Source organism: Ictidomys tridecemlineatus, chromosome 8, assembly GCF_052094955.1.
Source record: "Ictidomys tridecemlineatus isolate mIctTri1 chromosome 8, mIctTri1.hap1, whole genome shotgun sequence".
Lineage (NCBI taxonomy): Eukaryota > Metazoa > Chordata > Mammalia > Rodentia > Sciuridae > Ictidomys > Ictidomys tridecemlineatus.
The window spans coordinates 46,431,966-46,449,439 of record NC_135484.1 but is presented as its reverse complement, the minus strand read 5'-3'; the positions used below and the strand labels follow the sequence as shown (position 1 = coordinate 46,449,439).

The following is a 17,474-nucleotide window of genomic DNA, read 5'->3' as shown; positions in this document are numbered from 1 at the left end:
TCATCTATTGAGAGACGTCAGGATTGATTCCATAATTTGGTTATTGTGAATTATGTTGCTATAAACATTGAAGTGACTGTAACACTGTAGTAGGTTGATTTTAGTTCTTTTGGGATAGCTGGGTCATATCACGGTTTCATTCCTAGTTTTTCCTAGGAATCTCCACACTGATTTCCAGAGTGGTTGTACTAATTTGCAATCCTACCAACAATGTGTTAATTCACCTTGGTTCCCATGTGATCTTCTAAAACAAAAATACATAAAGACTCCATATTGACAGTTTCCAATTCAACTTATACACTATACTTTTTATATAACTTAACTTTATTAGACTTATCTTTTTAATTACTTTTCTCATGCCAAAAATTCCTTGTCTAAATAACACTAACATAATTACTACTTTTCTTTATACTACCGTGTATATTCAAAGGCTGATAATTATGCCAGTACCACCATAAGTAATTTTATTATGGAGGGCAGTTTTGTATTTTTAAATTTTTGCTGTTCTTTCTTTTCCTTAAAGTATATCCCCCTAAAATCATACAATCAATAAAATTAACTGTGTTTAAAATGATTTCCATTACTTCTTCTTTATATGTTATGCCACTAACTCACTATGCAGTTAGCTCCATTTATTTAATGTTGCTTTTAACTGTTAGTAATTGCTTTCAATTTAACATGTTTAATTATTTCATTAAGTGATTACACAGTTGCAATGTCAAACCAACCAATCAAGGTATATTTTGAGAAGTCTACCTTTTATCCTTATTACTTTCATTCTGTCTCTACCCCAAAGATGGTAACCTTTTAAGAAATGTTTTTGGTTTAGTCTTCCACTTTAAATGTATGTTATTAAATGGAACAATATGTGCATGTTGCATTTATTTATTTGAGAACTCCCCTTTCTTAGATAAATGTTAGTTTATTATGAGCAGTTTTTTCCACCTTCCTTTTTTTACTTAATAGATTCTACAAGTTATCATAACATGTAGTGATATATTACTCATTACTTTTTAAATAGCAGTACATACTCCATATTATGGATATATTATAGTCTACTCAATTAGTCCTTATTGATAGACATATGATTCTTTTATTTTTAATAAAAAGTCTTATTTACATATCTACCATGAATATTTTGTCATATTTGATTAATCTTTTGTGAATAACCTTAAAGAAAAATAGATATGTTATTTTTCCAAAAATATTTTATATATCCCTATAAAAATGATAATATCCTAAAAAAGTACATTACTACTATCATCCAAAGTATAATTAACAAAGTGGTAGTCAGTTTTCAGGAATGGCAAGAAGGGAAAGCCATTTCTGTGGTGGTAAGGAATAAAATTAAGGAAATGGCATTATGTAGGGAAAACAGGAAATTTATTCAAGGGACATTTAGTGGTAATGGTGGGGGTGCTGATATTCAACCAGACTTGGTGATATAATCGATATTTTTATTGTGCTTATTTTAAGATGTCTTCAATTTATCTATGAAAGTAAATAAAATCTTTTTTTGATGAGGTACCCATTAACATTCTATTACAGTTTGTATGGCTTTTAATTTTAAAGCATATGTCCTTAAGATGAAAGAGTGAACCAAAGGACAGGTAGAATAAAGAATATTTATCCCATTTGTTATGGAGATTGATCACACGAGAAAATTAAAAGGAAGAACACATAATTTAGGAAATATGCAAGAAAATTATGGTCTTCCCCCTAATCCCCGTGTCTTGAGCAAATTATGTAGTTCTGTGCATGACCAGTCAAAGCAGTCTGGATATCTTCATGACCACATGCATCTATAATTACAAAGGTACATTCTATCTGTTTCATACTGGTGAGTTTTGGAGAACCTTGCACAAAAATCTTGACATCAGCAATAGAAGGTCAAATGAATAATGAGAAAAGGAGGATAACTTTCCAAGATGGGCCAATTGGATATTTAGATTATCATCTTATTCATTCATTCTGCAATTTTGTTATATAATAAAAAAATACTATTGAGTGTCAGGGATCACTCTAGGTGCTAGGAAATGTAAAGATAAATAAGATGTACTCTTTGTCAAAGCAGAACTCACAGACTAATTTAGGGGGAAAGACAAGTAAGAATACACTCAACATATATAGTAGAAATGTGTGTGAGGTACTAACGGAGGGAAAATCATTCAGTCCAGAGAAGTGGGTCATGGGCCAGTTAGGATAGTCTTTACTGAGTATGTTGTATATGCAGGAGGTTAAAGAGATGAACCTAACTTGATGAGTAAGGAGGATGGAAAAAAAAATAAAAGGAGGATGGTATATTTTGGAAATTCTATAGACAGGTAAACCTTGAAGAAGCATAGGTGTTATCACCATCTGGTTGCTTTAGAGATCACATGATTCCAGTGTGGAGAGTGAAAAAGGGGTGGAAGTAACTGGAGATGGAAAACCAAGCAGGAAGCAACTTCAAGAGTACAGATGAACCAGGTGTGGTGGTGCACACCTGTAATCCCAGAGACTCAGGAGGCTAAAGCAGAAGAATTGCAAATTTGAGGCCAGCCTCAATAACTTATTGAGGCCTGAAACAACTTATGGAGACCCTGTCTCAAAATAAAAATATAAAAATGGAAGGTGATGTAAGTTTAATGGTAAGATGCCGCATACAAACAAACAAAGTCCAATTGAGGGTCCTTGAACTAAGTGGAAAAGAAAAATTAAGGGCAATTTAGAATGTAGAATTAAAAGAATTAATGACAGATTGGATGTAAGTACTAAGAGGGAAAGGGGCTGTAAATGAATAAAGGGGTTTTTGTTTTGAAAATGAGGTCATTAGCTAGGAAATGGAAAATTAGAGAAAAGGAGAGTTAGCAGAGAGCAAAGGAAATAATGAGCTGAGATTTGAACTTACCAGATATGTTTCTGGAACATCCAGGTGGAGTCACTTGTAGGGAATGGAAGCAGCGGGTGAGAAGGGTAGAAAGGAGAGGCATTCTGTATGAGGCTCATAGTGTCCAAGGGGATTGTTGACCTTGAGAAATCGCCAACCACGAGCCCTGTGCATAACATCTGGGAAAGGCAGAGGAACTACAGGCCATGAAGGAGACTTGGCATCATTTGATGAAATACAGCAGAAGAATCAAGATGCAGACTTTTTTCTGAAGCCCAACAAGAAGAAAGGACCAGGGAGGAGGAGCGAGGAATATTAAGACACTGCAGAGAGGTAAAGATAGACTAGAAATAAAATGCTGATTTTATTGGACAAATAAGTGGGTAAATTGCAGCAGTACTAAAGACTCAGTGGAATGTGAGATTAGAAACTAGATTGCAGTGAAGGAGGAATGAATGGTAGACAAAGAAGAGAAATCAATAAGCATAAGAATAACGGGTGCCCTTCATTAAATGATCTTTCAAAGAAGGTGTTATTGTGTTATTTTTCCTGAAGGAAAGAGACTTACCTAAGGTCCCTCAGCTCTTCATTGGCAAGGTAAGCATTTTAACACAAGAGTGTCCAGTTTCAAAGCTGGTACTTATTCTGTCACATCATGATTTTCAGATAAGTTTGGCAAAGGAAGGACAAGGAAAGCACTGGTGGGGAAGAAGTGTCAAGGGAGTGTTCTTTCTAGGATGATATAGACTTGAGAATATTTTTAAGCATCTCAGGAGGAGGCAGTGGGAGGGGTAAGGAGGTAATTGAGCAAGTAAGTTGGCTGATGAGGTAATAGGAATTGGAGCACTCTTGCATATCTCCAAGAGGAAGCAATTCCATATACTAGTAATTGCTAATTTAATTTTCTCTTTTTTGGTATCTTCCTTATGGCATCAAATCAAATTTTCAGTTATCATAACCTTATCAATTTAAAAAGTAGGATACTTTATAAATTCTCCAATACTTTTTGTTGTTGTTCTAAACTTTTATCTTTATAGCTTTTTATATAAAGTCCAATATACCAGAACTGGAAAGAAATATCAATTTCCTACATGGTTTGCCTCCCTGTCTTTTAGCCAAATTTGTGACAAATATTTCTGCTTCTAAAAGGTAGCTACCATGGGTATCATTAAGACTTAGTTCAACTATGTTCAATTTCGTTTAAGTTTATATTATAGGAATAAATCTTTGCCAAGAGACAGCTGGCTGAGTTCATGCATAGAAATACAACTTTAATCAATTATTGAGTCTGGAGAAGTTACATTCTTGGTAAAGAATTACCCCTAGAGTTGTCTGAACTTGAGCAACCAGTTTTGGGACTTTTTTCCTCAATTCATTCATTCTGATTTGACACCCTCCCGGGGGACTACACCCAGCAGGTGTTCAGAGAAACTTAAAAGGCCTATCTTTCACCTGTCTAGTGAGTTTAAAAGGACATTGTTTTGACCTGGAGTGCTTCCAGACTGTCTGAAATGTGAAATGTCTGAGGCAGCCACCAGACAGTCACAGGTTATGGTTTTGGGGGAATCCTGGCAGTGGGAGTGGAGATTTTCTTGTCAGTTTTTAAGCATTTCTCCAGCAGTAAAAGTGGTCTTATTGGCAGTCTTCCCCACGATCCATGCAGAGGAGACAAACACAGTTTAAAAGAGCTGGCTGCAACATTAAGCTAAGAAAGCAGCGAAAAATTACATGACACAGAGAGTAGTCTGTAAACTAAGGGCAGGATGGCTCTGCGTCCTTAAGGGTCAGCTTCCATGCTAAGCGCTGGCAGAGAGTGTGAGCCCATGGTTCCTTTATTTTATAGCTGGGACATCAGAGAAAGGGATAAGGTTTCAAAGGTGGAGTCTTGCTTCTTGACATCTCTTGGTCAGCAGATTGATTGACATCTTGGCAAGTCACACCCATCTCAGGTGCTGTGTGGGATCTTAGGCAGAGCTAGAGGGGGAGGCTCACCTGCATCATGTGATCAATCCCTGACAGGGAGTTCACAGTGCCAGGCCTATCCCCTCAGGAGGCTACTATGTGCAACACAATCCACACACAGCCCATAGACAGCTCATGATACTCCAGCTTTTGTGCTGTTTTTCCTGTTTTTTCCCCCCCCCAATTATGGCTTTTATCAGCTTTTCCCATTTCTGTGACATCTTTGGGATAATCGCCAACAAGTCTTGGTAGTGTCAGTTACATTGCTTTCCCCAGTGGCATTACCATGTGTGTATCACAAACATTTTCAAATGCAGGAAAACCTGGGAAAAATTTGTAGCCACAGTCTGACGGCTGCTTGAAGAACTCCTTATGATGGCACACAACCAAATGGCCCATCTCTTCTGGACATTGTTCTCATCATTCATGGGGAATCTCAGATAAGCCTGACCAGTCAGGATGCCATCGTGGAAATTAATGAGCACAAGTAAAGCAAAGATCATGTGCATTTTCTCCCCGAGCATGACCATTCAATCTGAAGGCAGGTTATTTGCTACTTTAAGGATTATTAGCTAAGGGTATGGACAAAGCTCCACAGAAGAAAGTATAACAGCCTCTGCCCACCCCCTTCTCCACAAAGAACTTGAATCTTGCTTCTCGGGGAAGATTGAGGTCAATGGTCACGAGTGGGATTAAGGTCTTCTAATACTTCTCTCCACTCACTCAACTTCTCAGAGGAAGGGGTAATTGAGTAGTTCTGAGTCAGACCCTTCCCCTGTGATCCAGATCTTTTCCCACGTCCACTTCTTACGACTTTGCGTCATCAGCTATTCTCTCTCTCCTGTGTTTACGAAGAACACTATTATGTTGGATGTGAGGTGTCCCCCAAAAGCTCACACATGAGACAATAAAAAAAGGTTTAGAGGAAAAATGATTAGATTATGCAAGCCTTACCCCAATCAGTGAATTAAAACCCTGACAGGGGTTAACTCAGTGGTAACTGAAGGTGGGTGGGGTGTGGCTGGAGAAGGTGGGTCCCTGGGGGTGTGCCTTTGGGGTATATATTTTGTATCTGCTTTTTGATTATCATGTGAGCTGCTTCTTTCTGCCACACTCTTCTGCCACCATATTCTGCTTCATCTCAAACCCCGAGGAATGGAGCCAGCTGACTATGCACTGAAACCTCTGAAACCATGAGCCCTCAAATAAACTTTTCCTCCTTAAAATTGTCCTTGTCAGGTCATTTAGTTGCAACAGAGAAAAAGCTGACTAAAACAGACGCATTCTTAAAAAATAAAATTAAAAGAGCAAATAGCACACCTTTGCACTGAATATCCTCTTTCCTTTTATGGTCAAGTTCCTTAAAAGAATCACCATTACACAGTGTCTCAGCTCCCATGGTCTCCTTAGTCCACCATAATGAAGGCTCTGCCACTGCCACTGCCCTAAATTGCTCTGAACCAAAGACCTTCTCAATGCAAATTCCAAACCCTTTTACTGGCTTAACTTTCTTGGCTTTTCTGTGGCATCTAACACCTCTGCCTGCTCTATTTCCTTTGAAACCTGGCTTCATGCCCCGAGTTTCTCCCCTCTATGTTTCTGACTGAAAAGTTGACCTCCTTGGTGTTCTTCTCCCCTGTTGCCTGGTGAACAATGGTGAGTCTCAAAATTCTATCTCTGCCCCTTGTGTTTTCTCAAGTCTATACTCTCCTCAGTGTTGCCATCCACATCCATGATCTATATAACGATGACCTCAAAGTCCATTTTCAGTTCAACTCCCTCTTCTGAGCTGCTGGTAGTTTTTGAGTGTTTCAAAGCCACTGCAAACTCAAAATACTCAGGGCTAACTAGCATCTTTCCTAATGCTGGCTGCTCCCGCGATGGTCCCTTTACTCATTAATCCTCCAGGTTGAATTCTTGGGAGCCATTGCCGTCTCCCTTTACCCACTAGCCTCACATCTTAATACATGTAAGGCACTGGAAAATTAAGTTATTTTGTAGGTTCATAGCCAACCCTCCCCTTTCTGCTACAAACTTAATGCCTCATAAACTGCTGTGAGAATTAAATGATATACCAAGCACCTGCTAAAAATGTTAATTGGACACAGATAAAAGAAACCAGCATTTCCAGGTTTTTCTATAACTTGATACGGATCACTGGGAATTAGGATTTTACCTTCAAAGTCAACAAAATCTGTGTGATTCACATACTTCCCTGAAATAATAAGTCCCTAAATGAAGTCTGCTGGTTTGAAAGATTTATATCATTGGGCAGCTCCTGAAATCAGAGAATTTTGACCTATCAGATATTATGAAACAGGCTTTATTTCATTGCTAATAAAAGGAATGGGAGATTTGGAAAATGCATTACTTTAGATTCTGTTGATGGCTAGTTGGTAACAAAATACCAATCCTGTTCTTGTAAAGAATACAGTAAATTTATTGGCTTGTGTAAATGAAATTCTAGAGATAGGGCAGGCTTTTTTCCTCTTCATCCATTTGTCCTGTCCTCCTCCTGTGTCAGCAGCAACCAGAGCCACATATGAGAGACACTGTCCATAGTCTTAGAATAAGAAACAGACCTGAATAGACACTTCTCAGAAGAGAATATACAATCTATCAACAAATATATGAAAAAATGCAAATCAAAACTACTCTAAGATATCATCTCACTCCAGTCAGAATGGCAGCTATTATGAAGACAAACAACAATAAGTGTTGGCGAGGATGTGGGGAAAAAGGTACACTTATACACTGCTGGTAGGACTGCAAACTGGTATGTAGAGAATCAGATGTGACTGTGTTACTATTACTGTCCTTGATGGAGTCTGCCTGCAAACGGGATATTCTGTCAAGGTATAGATAGGTAACAGTGGACATGCTTGAAAACCAGGTGTCTGCTGTCCTTGGGAGGGCCTGCTTGCAAACGAGAGGCTCCTTCAAGGTTTAGATAAGGTAACAGCGGACATGCTTGAAAACGAGGTGTCTGCTGTCCTTGGGAGGACTTGCCTGCAAACGGGATGTTCTGCCAAGTGGGCTAGGAGGGCGCTGAGAAAAATTTTATTATCTGTTCTTAACAAAGAGCAGAGCTCAACATACTCTGAGCTGAGAATAGATTAGCCATGAGAAGCGGGTCACTTCTGATTAGAAAGTAAAACTTCTGTATGCTATGTTTAATTAGCTGAAAGACCTGATTTATTGATGTTGGAAGGCTGCCTTCTTTGTTCACAATACTATAAAAAGATTGCTTGTACACAATAAAGGACTTTTTTTTTCTGCTGCTGCTTTGCTTGCTCTGCTTCTTCTTTTTCTTTCTTTTCCCATGCTGACCTGCAAGTGAATTACTGCAACACTGGTACATCCAATATGGAAAGCAGTATGGAGATTCTTTGGAAATCTGGGAATGGAACCACCATTTGACCCAGCTATCCCTCTCCTAGGACTATACCCAAAGGACTTAAAAACAGCATACTACAGGGACACAGCCACATCAATGTTTATAGCAGCACAATTGACTATAGCTAAACTGTGGAGCCAACCTAGATGCCCTTCAGTGGATGAATGAATAAAAAAATGTGGCATATATACACAATGGAATTTTACTCAGCATTAAAAGAGAATAAAATCATGGCATTTGCAGGTAAATGGATGGTGATGGAGAAGATAATGCTAAGTGAAGTTAGCCAATCCCCAAAAAACAAATGCTGAATGTTTTCTCTGATATAAGGAGGATGATTCATAATGGGGCAGGGAGGGGGAGCATGGGAGGATTAGATGAATTCTAGATAGGGAAGGGAGGGGGCAGGGGATTAGCAAGGGTGGCGGAATGTGATGGACATCATTATCCAAAGTTCATGTATGAAGAATTGAATTGGGTGTCAACATACTTTATATGTAAACAGAGATATGAAAAAATGTGGTATATTTGTGTATTAAAAATTGTAATGCAAAAAAGGTACACATATAGAGCCATGAATTGACATGAACCTACTCTATACAAAGATATGAAAAGTTGTACTCTATATGTGTAATAAGAATTGTAATGCATTCCACTGTCGTGTATTTTAAAAAATAAAATCAACATGCCAGAACCAATGACTGTGGTCTGGGGATACCTTATGTAGATTATGACTTTCAAAGGAGTGTTTTTAAACTGGAAATAAGACCCTATGCTTAGGTAGTAGCAACAAAGTGGGTATAAAGCTGACTTCTCCTGAAATAGATGTGTTGCCTAATTGAAATGATGAACACTTAAGCAGAAAAAATGTCATTTTATTAGGAAGGGGAAAGACACAGCAAGTCAACAAAAATATATTATATGAAAGGTAGTTTTTAAAGGAAAGAGGCTGGGGACAGTAGTATAGCATTTGCCCAGAGTGCAGAAGGCCCTGGGTTTGATTGTTAGCACTAAAGGGAGGGGTGGGGGGGGAGAGAGAGAGAGAGAGAGAGAACTTAAGTTTCAGGAAGATTCCTTGGAAGAACAAAGTATATAATCGGCAACAGGACTTCTAGAAAAAAAAAAAGTGGAGGATAAAAGAAACAGAGGAAGAAAAGCAAAGAAAGATTTAATTGGAAAAGAGAGAATCTGATTTTAAGGGATAACCAGTAACTACCCCAGGATATCTATTTCTTAACTGTTTCAAATGAAGTCTTTACAATTTTTGATTTGTTAGGTTTAGTTCCTTCTCTCTAGTGAAATACTTGAAAATAAAATCTCACTGATTATTGTGACTGTTGCTTGTTTTCAATTTTAGGGTGATACTTGCTGACTGGATCTGAACTGGTTGTTTCCTTCCCAGAGAACAGACTGAGGTGCTTTTCTCTCTACTGATGCTTTGCTCTAGACACTGTTGGTTGACTGCTGTTCATACCCAGATAAAATCCTGGAAAGTTCACCAGAATGAGGAAGTGTAGCAACTGGACGAATCTTTCAAAGAATATACAACTAAGCATAGTAAACAAACTTTGGCCCTCTTTTGAAAGAAGAAGAATGTGGGATCTTTTATCATGCAAATTTTCCAGGTCTGGAAAGATGCCTCCCTCAAGGGCTCTAGCTGGTAGATGAAGCTGTGAAACATAAGGACTGCAGAGGGTCTACAGTCCCCACTGGAGGGTCCCTTACCAATGGATAACATCGCTTCTTTCAGCGTTTATTACATCAGTTAATATTTAGCAAATCTTAGTTAAAATAGTGTCTTTGGTTTAAAATTTTGAAATATTTCCTTCACTTTTAAGCATTTGGTTTTCTACATTTCTTCTTTGGTCTCTATCAAGGAAAAGAGGGAACTTTCCATTTATTCATAATAGTCCATTCCAACTGCTGAAAAGATTCAGGCTTCTAATAACTAATGGATGAAACTGAGAAGTTTGAGAAGACAATAAATAAGTGCACGGAATGCTGAGGGAAGCATCTCTGATTCCTGGCAACTGTAATAGTGAACAGGCAACCAAGGCCGGCCTTCTCAGAAACACCTTGGGCAGCAGTCTGAGGGTGTCATTTGAAGGCACTAGTCTCTCTCTTTCTGTCTTTCTGTCTGTCCCACACATTTCTTCCTCTTTTTGTTTTGCCAAGATGATAAAAATCTCTGCTTTGATCAAGATTTTAAGTCCAAATTGAAGGCTTTTGTGAAATGGAAATATGACATCACTTCATAGTTATGCTGAATAATTTCCTCAAACCCTCCATCAGAGAGACCCAACTTTACACAATAGCAATGAAAACACAATTAGAGCCCAGGGATGATGTGCTATCTTTGTTTATTGTTTCTCTGGGTCACAGCTCAGTGGAGAGAAACCATTCCGTGGATGTCTGACAGTTTCTTTATGCTGGTTTTCCTTAACTTCTCTCAGGCCCGCCCATCTCTTCTCTTTCTTTCCATAATCCTGGATCCTCCAGATTCTTTCTTTGCATCAAAGATGAAGGAGATTTAAAAGATCGTTTGATTGGGAATTCTAGACCATTGCTGTCCATAGTAGCAGCTGGACATATTTGGCTATTAAAATGTGACAAGGGTGACTGAATTTTGAATTTATTTCAATTAATTTTGATATAAAAGCTACTAACCACCACTAATCACAACTTCATTGTTTTGAAAGGACATTTATCTTTAATCTTTAAGAATTTACCATTGATTTCAGATGTACTAAAAGCCATAAAATACATACTGACATTCAAAGATTAGTATAAAAAATGTAAAATGCCCATGTTGAAATAATAATATTTAGGATAAGCAGTAGAAATGAAATATATTACTAAAATTAATGTCACTTGTCCTTTAATGTGACTATTAAAAAATTTAAAATTAGTGGCTCATAATTCAAATGGGCAGCACTTTCTAGCTTCTCACTTTCCTCAGGTTGGAACACATATTAAATGTAAATACCCAAGTCATTCTCTTGGGTATTAGGTTACCTTTTGTAGCATAAATTTGATGCCAAGAGACTCCCTTCCCACCAGGTGAGAAACACAAAGGATGTTCCAGGATAAACAAACTTTATCCTAAAACCATTGCTATTTCAAACACTCAGCATCACTGAGAATAAAAGATTAAGTCACCTTCTGGGTATGGATTTTAATAACTGGATTGGGAGAAAAAAGGAGGGAAGGTATTGACAAACAGGAGAATACTCCAGGCATAGAGCTAGTTGAGTGCTGACTTAAGAAGGACTTTCTTAAACATTGGTCTCCATGGGTTCCTGGAGGGATAAGTGTACTGTAAAGAAAAAAAAAAAGGTAATGGAACAGAAAGTGGGGAAATCCTAAAAAGAAGCTTTGAGATGGATTGCAGGCGAGCATTCTGTTGGAGGAATGAACTTAAAATATGTGAAATAATATCCTTCTGATAGTTGACATCTTCTTCCAGATGATACTCATCTTCTGTGCCACAGACCTGAAGGACTTTCCATGATGCTGCAGCTGCCTCAGGGACCCTCTCTGGTCCTTTGGGTCTACCTCAATAGCCTTCAAAGAGACAACTGATAGATGAAGAATAAACAATTTTCTTATGATCTTTTAATGTCTCCAAAAGTGGGATTTCAGTGGTCATTTTTATCATTTAAACACACTGATATTTTTTTTAGATATTTATCATATCCAATCCCCTCATGTTTAAAGGGTGGGAGGAAAGGGAGAGAGGTGTGTTGCCCAGGATGAGCCACACTAGTCAGGATTAGCTGATGCCACTGGAAACACAATTGGGATTGGATCATCAGGCTCCTCAAGTCCTAGTTGACCTCTATCACTACCAGACCCAAGTTTTAATTCATGGAGTCCTGCTAATTATAACTTTTACTTGTACTCTGTGTTCTCTGCAGTACTAATTTCTGGGCTGTGTTCAAGGCTGCTCTTGTGTACTGATGGTCTGGCAAAGATTACTGTCTATTTAATAATGTGGTTCATTTTGAATTTGAAATATGTTCTGACCACAGACAAAATATTCTTTGGAAGATTTTTAGGGGATTAAAAATGATAGTAAAAATTCAAAGTAAATAAACTTTGGAGTTAGAAAGTGTTCTTCAAAGAACATTATTTACCATTCATTTTTAGAGATTTCCTCACTGGTTGTCATTAGTACATGAAAAAAAAAATGAAGGGGTTTTGTTAATTCTAGCTAAGTGAATAAAAATTAAATGCTATTTTTAAATGATTCTGAATTGGCATACAAATCAATAGCTTGTTTTGGTGGTTACAATTCAAGAGTAGCTTCAGGAAGTTAAAGCTATATGATAATATATAAGAAATATGAAATCCGTAATTTCTCGAAAATATGGAAAAGTGTTACAATTGGAACTGTTTCTCTGGAGAATGCAATATAGAGTACCTAGAAACTGTCTCTCTATAATGAACTCTATGCTCTATCAAATCATCCATTGTCCTACTAAATAGAGATAATACACTGTTTCTATAGATGGTGCCTTTTTTCTCCTATTAATGAAATGAATAGACTCCTTGAGGATGGATTGTGTAATATATAGAATTCATCGCAGAAAGTTATCTGTATATGAAATACTATGAATGTGAGGTTGAAAATATGAAAAAGAAAATCCACATGCTCTGCATTTTAAATTTCTGGTTGATTTATAAGCCTTTCAAAGCTCATGCTATAAAGCAATTCAAAATTTCTGAAGCTGTATGTGTTTCACTAATATTCACTCCTCAACTAGCCACTCTGTCACATTTTGCACATTATTCTTCATTTTTTCCGTCTATATTTTTTCTCGTCTAGCTTTTTCAGAAATGTTATTCCTATTTCTGTCACTTTGTCACCTTTTAGTCTGTCTTGCAAGAATGAAACATCAGCAGACAAATGAACCTAGAAAAAAAGAAGAAAAAAATAGGCCTGTTCAATTATAAAAAAAAGATCTCTAAATTTTTCTCAATCTATTTTTTCAGCTTTCTTTACTTTCTGTATGGAAAGATAAAAAAAAAAAAAAAGAACTTGTTCTAGGTTTGAAGAGCCCCTGACTGTCCTCCAGAGACAGTTTAGCCGCATATCACCTCTGTGGTATGAATCCGCTGAGACAGGGGTAAGCCACGCCTGGCCCAGCTTGGATGGCTAGGATGCCCAGATGCATGGGACATGCCCAGCTATGTTCACAGAGCAGGGATGAACTATGGATTCATCTCACATAGAACTCAAATTCCATACTTAAATATAGCCCTGACTCGGTGTGCTTGGCCAAGCAGAACTTCCAAGGATAAATGGATTCTTAAAGGATTCCTCTCAAACTGATTTACCGTAAATCACTCTGTCATTAGCGAAACAACATAATCACTTATACTAATAACACTTAGCAATCACTTACGGCTTTGAGAGCTTTGAAAAAAATATCAACTAAATAAATTATACATATAAAATTAAAGATTGAAATTATAGACATGAATATTTGATGCTCAGGCCTTCTTTTCCTTTCTAAAGCACTTCCCATTTCCTAGGCACTGAAGAGAGACTCAAGAATCACTTCTCTATTCATTAAATTGTATTCAAAATAGAAGCAGCCTGATATTGCTGACCCACCCTCAATAGAGTATTTGTCCAGAGTTATTTTAAGTCATTGGGATAAATAAGTGAAAGTACCTAGAAAAAGAACATAATAAGTGAAAAATGCCTGGGTCTAGCAGACAATTGATTAATATTTATTGAAACTTATCTGATCAAATCTCTAAGAATGTCTAAGCTTACCAGCCTGGATTTTTCAATCACAGACCTCCATAAATAATCTGGTTTACAGAGTACATGAACCTTGTGGTGCCTACCAGGTAACAGAAGAATATAGATTGCATTTTCAAATACAAAAGCTAAATTTACATTCTAGGGTTTTTTTTTCCACCATAAGGTTTTTCATGCCTTTGTCAAATTTTAACATAAAATCAACTAAAATAAGGAGACTATGTTGAAGCTCTTTGGGTATTTGGGGTCATAATGATGTCTGATATCTATCTCTCTTTCAGCATAATAATTGTCATCCATGAAAGCTGAAAACTTTTTTATCTTACTTTTTATCTTTTTTATCTTACTTTTTTATCTATGATTTAGTTTTGTGGTTTCTTCCTTTGCCTGTAAACTCCCAGAACTTTCCTTCTCCCTTTCCTGGTATCATCACTATTGATTCAGGACAAGCCTAAAAGAACATACTATTTCTATTATTTTATGCTTTTGGATCACCTGTTACTTTATCCTTCCCATAATTATCAAAAATAATTAAGAATTGCATGCATGGCTCATAGGTCAACACATGTCTAGTCTTTGATCACTACCTGGCCCCACCATTCTTAATAGAGAAGCTTTTGGAAAAGTTATACTTTGTTGACGGATCCCTCTTCCTAAACTGTCATTGACTTATCAGTTTATAACAGATTGTCTTCTTCTCCCTACACTTTTCCAAAACAACTTTTACCAAGACTTCCCTGATTTTTCATTTAATGGTGTGACTCTTTTTTCAGGTCTTGTTTTACTTAACCTCTGTGATGAACTTGATCTTGTTCACCTCTTTTCTGGAAGATACTTCTCCCCTTGTCTTGTTACTCTGTTTTTCCTGTTATTTTTCCTACCTCTGGTCACTCCTTGACATCCTTTAGGTCCTTGTGTTCTCTATTTAATTTACTCATTATATTTTGCTATTTCCTAGAGTTATTTTATGGCTCCTTTTTCTTCTTGCTCCACAGCCCTCCTTGGGCATCATTTGCCAGTTTCCATACCTCTTTCAGGCCACATCTCTCTGTAAACCTCAGACACACATTAACAACTTCTTCCTGAATGTCCTCACTGTATGTTAGCCACTCAATTCCAGCATGATCAAAACTGATCTCCTCACTTTGTATCTTCCAGCCTCAAAAGTACTCCTCCTGGTTTTGCTTTCTTTACAATTTTCCCTGCAGGTTACCTTGAAATTTAAAAGCCATTCTTAAATCCTTTTTCTTAATCTTGTCCCTTTCAGCCAATTGACAACCTCATCTTACGCTGTCCTACCTTCATAATATTGTTCTCTTGGGTCTTCTCATTTACATCACCACTTGCAGGCTTTCTCCAGGTTTACTTAATGGTGCCATCATCCGCTTCCTGTTCATCTTTGCCCCCCCCCAGTATTCCCTCTTGTGCATGCTCTGTGGTTGACAAGGTAATGAAATTCCTAAAACAAAAATTTCAAAGTATCTTCTCCTTGTTTGTAAACCTATGCTGGCTCTCTGATACTTTCCACGTAAAGGTTTGAATTCCTTTCTTTTATTAGGTTTCTTATAACAATCCCTGTCTGACTCTTCATATCAGTCATACTGAGATAACTCCTTGTTCTTTGAAAGAAACAATCTCTTGAGCCTCTGCACATTTTGATTCTTTGCCTGGAATATTATTTTCCCCTGCTCTCCTTACCCAGAAGCTTCACTTGGCTCCAATTTTTTCTTCAAAAGATGGCTCAAAAGTCCAGAAAGTGTCTCCTGCCCCATATCCTCCTATAGCCCTTTATCACACTTCTATACATTTACAACTTTTCTACTGTACAGAAAAAAATTTAAGGGCAGCATTGGTATCTTGTTCCTATTTGCATGTTCAGTGCCTGACACTTAATAGATGCTACTAGGCGTCTCAGTTAAACCAATGAAAAATTCAAATTCAGGTGTGGCAATCAGCCTCCAAAATGGCCTGCAAGGATCCCCACCTCCTGGTATTTATGCCCTCAGGTGGTATCCTCCCATGTTGCACCATGGGTGGTGGGTGGCTGTACATGCTGCCATGTTGTGATTAGATCTACAGAGATGTCTAATCTGACAAGTGCCTTCAGGAAGCCCAGAGCCAATGGCTAGTAAGGCCCTGAGGCTATCTGAGAGAGCTTGGGAATAGAATTTCCAGTTTCAGCTAAGTCTTCAGGGGCTGTAGCCCTGGCCAACAGCTTGAATGCACGTGTGTTAAGCTGTGAAGAATTTGGAGCCACAACAACCCCAGCTTAGCTGCTTCCAGGTTTCTGATGCTTAGAAACTATGTGAGATTATAAGCATGTGTTATTTTAAGTTGCTATAGCTATATTTTGAGGCAATTTGTTACACAGCACTAGATAACTAATACACCTGGCAACATGAAGTACGTGCTTTACCATTTCCAGGGCACCTCGGATAACCCCACAGAGTAAATTGCAGTAGCACAAAGAAGATCGCCCAGCAGGGAGCTCTTCCACAAAGTCCACCAGAGGATTCTTGTCTAGAATCAGGGAAAACTCATTTCTGCTTGCATTGTTACAGGTGACACTTGGCGTAATTCCCAAGTACATCTTGAAAGCGACCTAATAAAGAGAAAAATAAATTATTGCCACCTGGTCTAGTACAGATATGTATTAGGACAACCAAATACCTGATTATAAGTGTTATAGCACAAGGGTTAAGCATAGGACATTTGGGTTCAACTTAGTTTTGCAATTTTTTGACTCTATGCCATGTGAAAATGTAAAATCCTTTTGTTTTATGGAACATCCTAAGGGACAAGTTTCCGTGAAAATAATATAGATTTATTTTCAATAATGTTTTTTTTTAAATATGTATATCCTCTAGGAGGGTAAGAAACTAAAATATTATTCATTGTAAACATATTTACATGGTATTTGGCACACTGATCATAGAAAATGATAGGATCTTGAATTAGAAGGTATCTAGGACATATCTGCCATAATAGGAAGGTCATGGTCAGAGCAACAGTTGCCGAGGGCAGATTAAAGCCAAGGGTGTATTTGGGGATGGAGAGGAAATTATATTACTGTAGATAACAAGTCTCTGAGAAGAAGAAAGGGATAGTGGTGGGATGAGAAAAGCATAAATGAGTGACAAAGTTATTCTCAAAGTTGTGTATACGTTACTGTATAACCAATGTGATTCTGCAACCTGTACATCCAGAAATATGAGAAATTATACCCCATTTGATTCAAATATATGATATGTCAAGATCATTGTACTGTCTGTCATGTATAACTAATAAAAATAAATAAATAAATAAATAAAACTGTTTCCTAGCACATGAAGAATTTTATAATATAAAAATGGAAGAAATTTTAGAGACTATTTCTTTTATACCCCTAGTTTCACAAATGAGTATACTGGAGAGAAGTAAAACAACACACAAAGACCTCAGTATAACTTAATTGTTTGATTCCTAGTCCAGGG

The 17,474-nt window shown here is 37.4% G+C and overlaps 1 protein-coding gene and 1 long non-coding RNA gene across 3 annotated transcripts in view; one reads left to right on the top strand and one right to left on the bottom strand.

Annotated features, from left to right (window-relative positions):
- The window catches only part of LOC144366080 (uncharacterized), a 31,439-nt gene extending 14,123 nt beyond the window's left edge, over nucleotides 1–17,316 (top strand). The window contains exon 2 of the long non-coding RNA XR_013424931.1: nucleotides 9,586–17,316. This is a non-coding gene — a long non-coding RNA (uncharacterized LOC144366080). The remainder of the gene's footprint in view (nucleotides 1–9,585) is intronic.
- Nucleotides 10,572–17,474, bottom strand: part of Trappc3l (trafficking protein particle complex subunit 3L) — a 43,571-nt gene continuing 36,668 nt past the window's right edge. For both annotated transcript variants that reach the window (XM_005340850.5, XM_078019359.1), the window contains exons 4-5: nucleotides 16,418–16,603; nucleotides 10,572–13,143 (exon numbers count right to left, since the gene is read on the bottom strand). In XM_005340850.5, coding sequence (XP_005340907.2) covers nucleotides 13,024–13,143; nucleotides 16,418–16,603 — 306 coding nt within the window. In that variant the 3' untranslated portion in view covers nucleotides 10,572–13,023. The remainder of the gene's footprint in view (nucleotides 13,144–16,417; nucleotides 16,604–17,474) is intronic.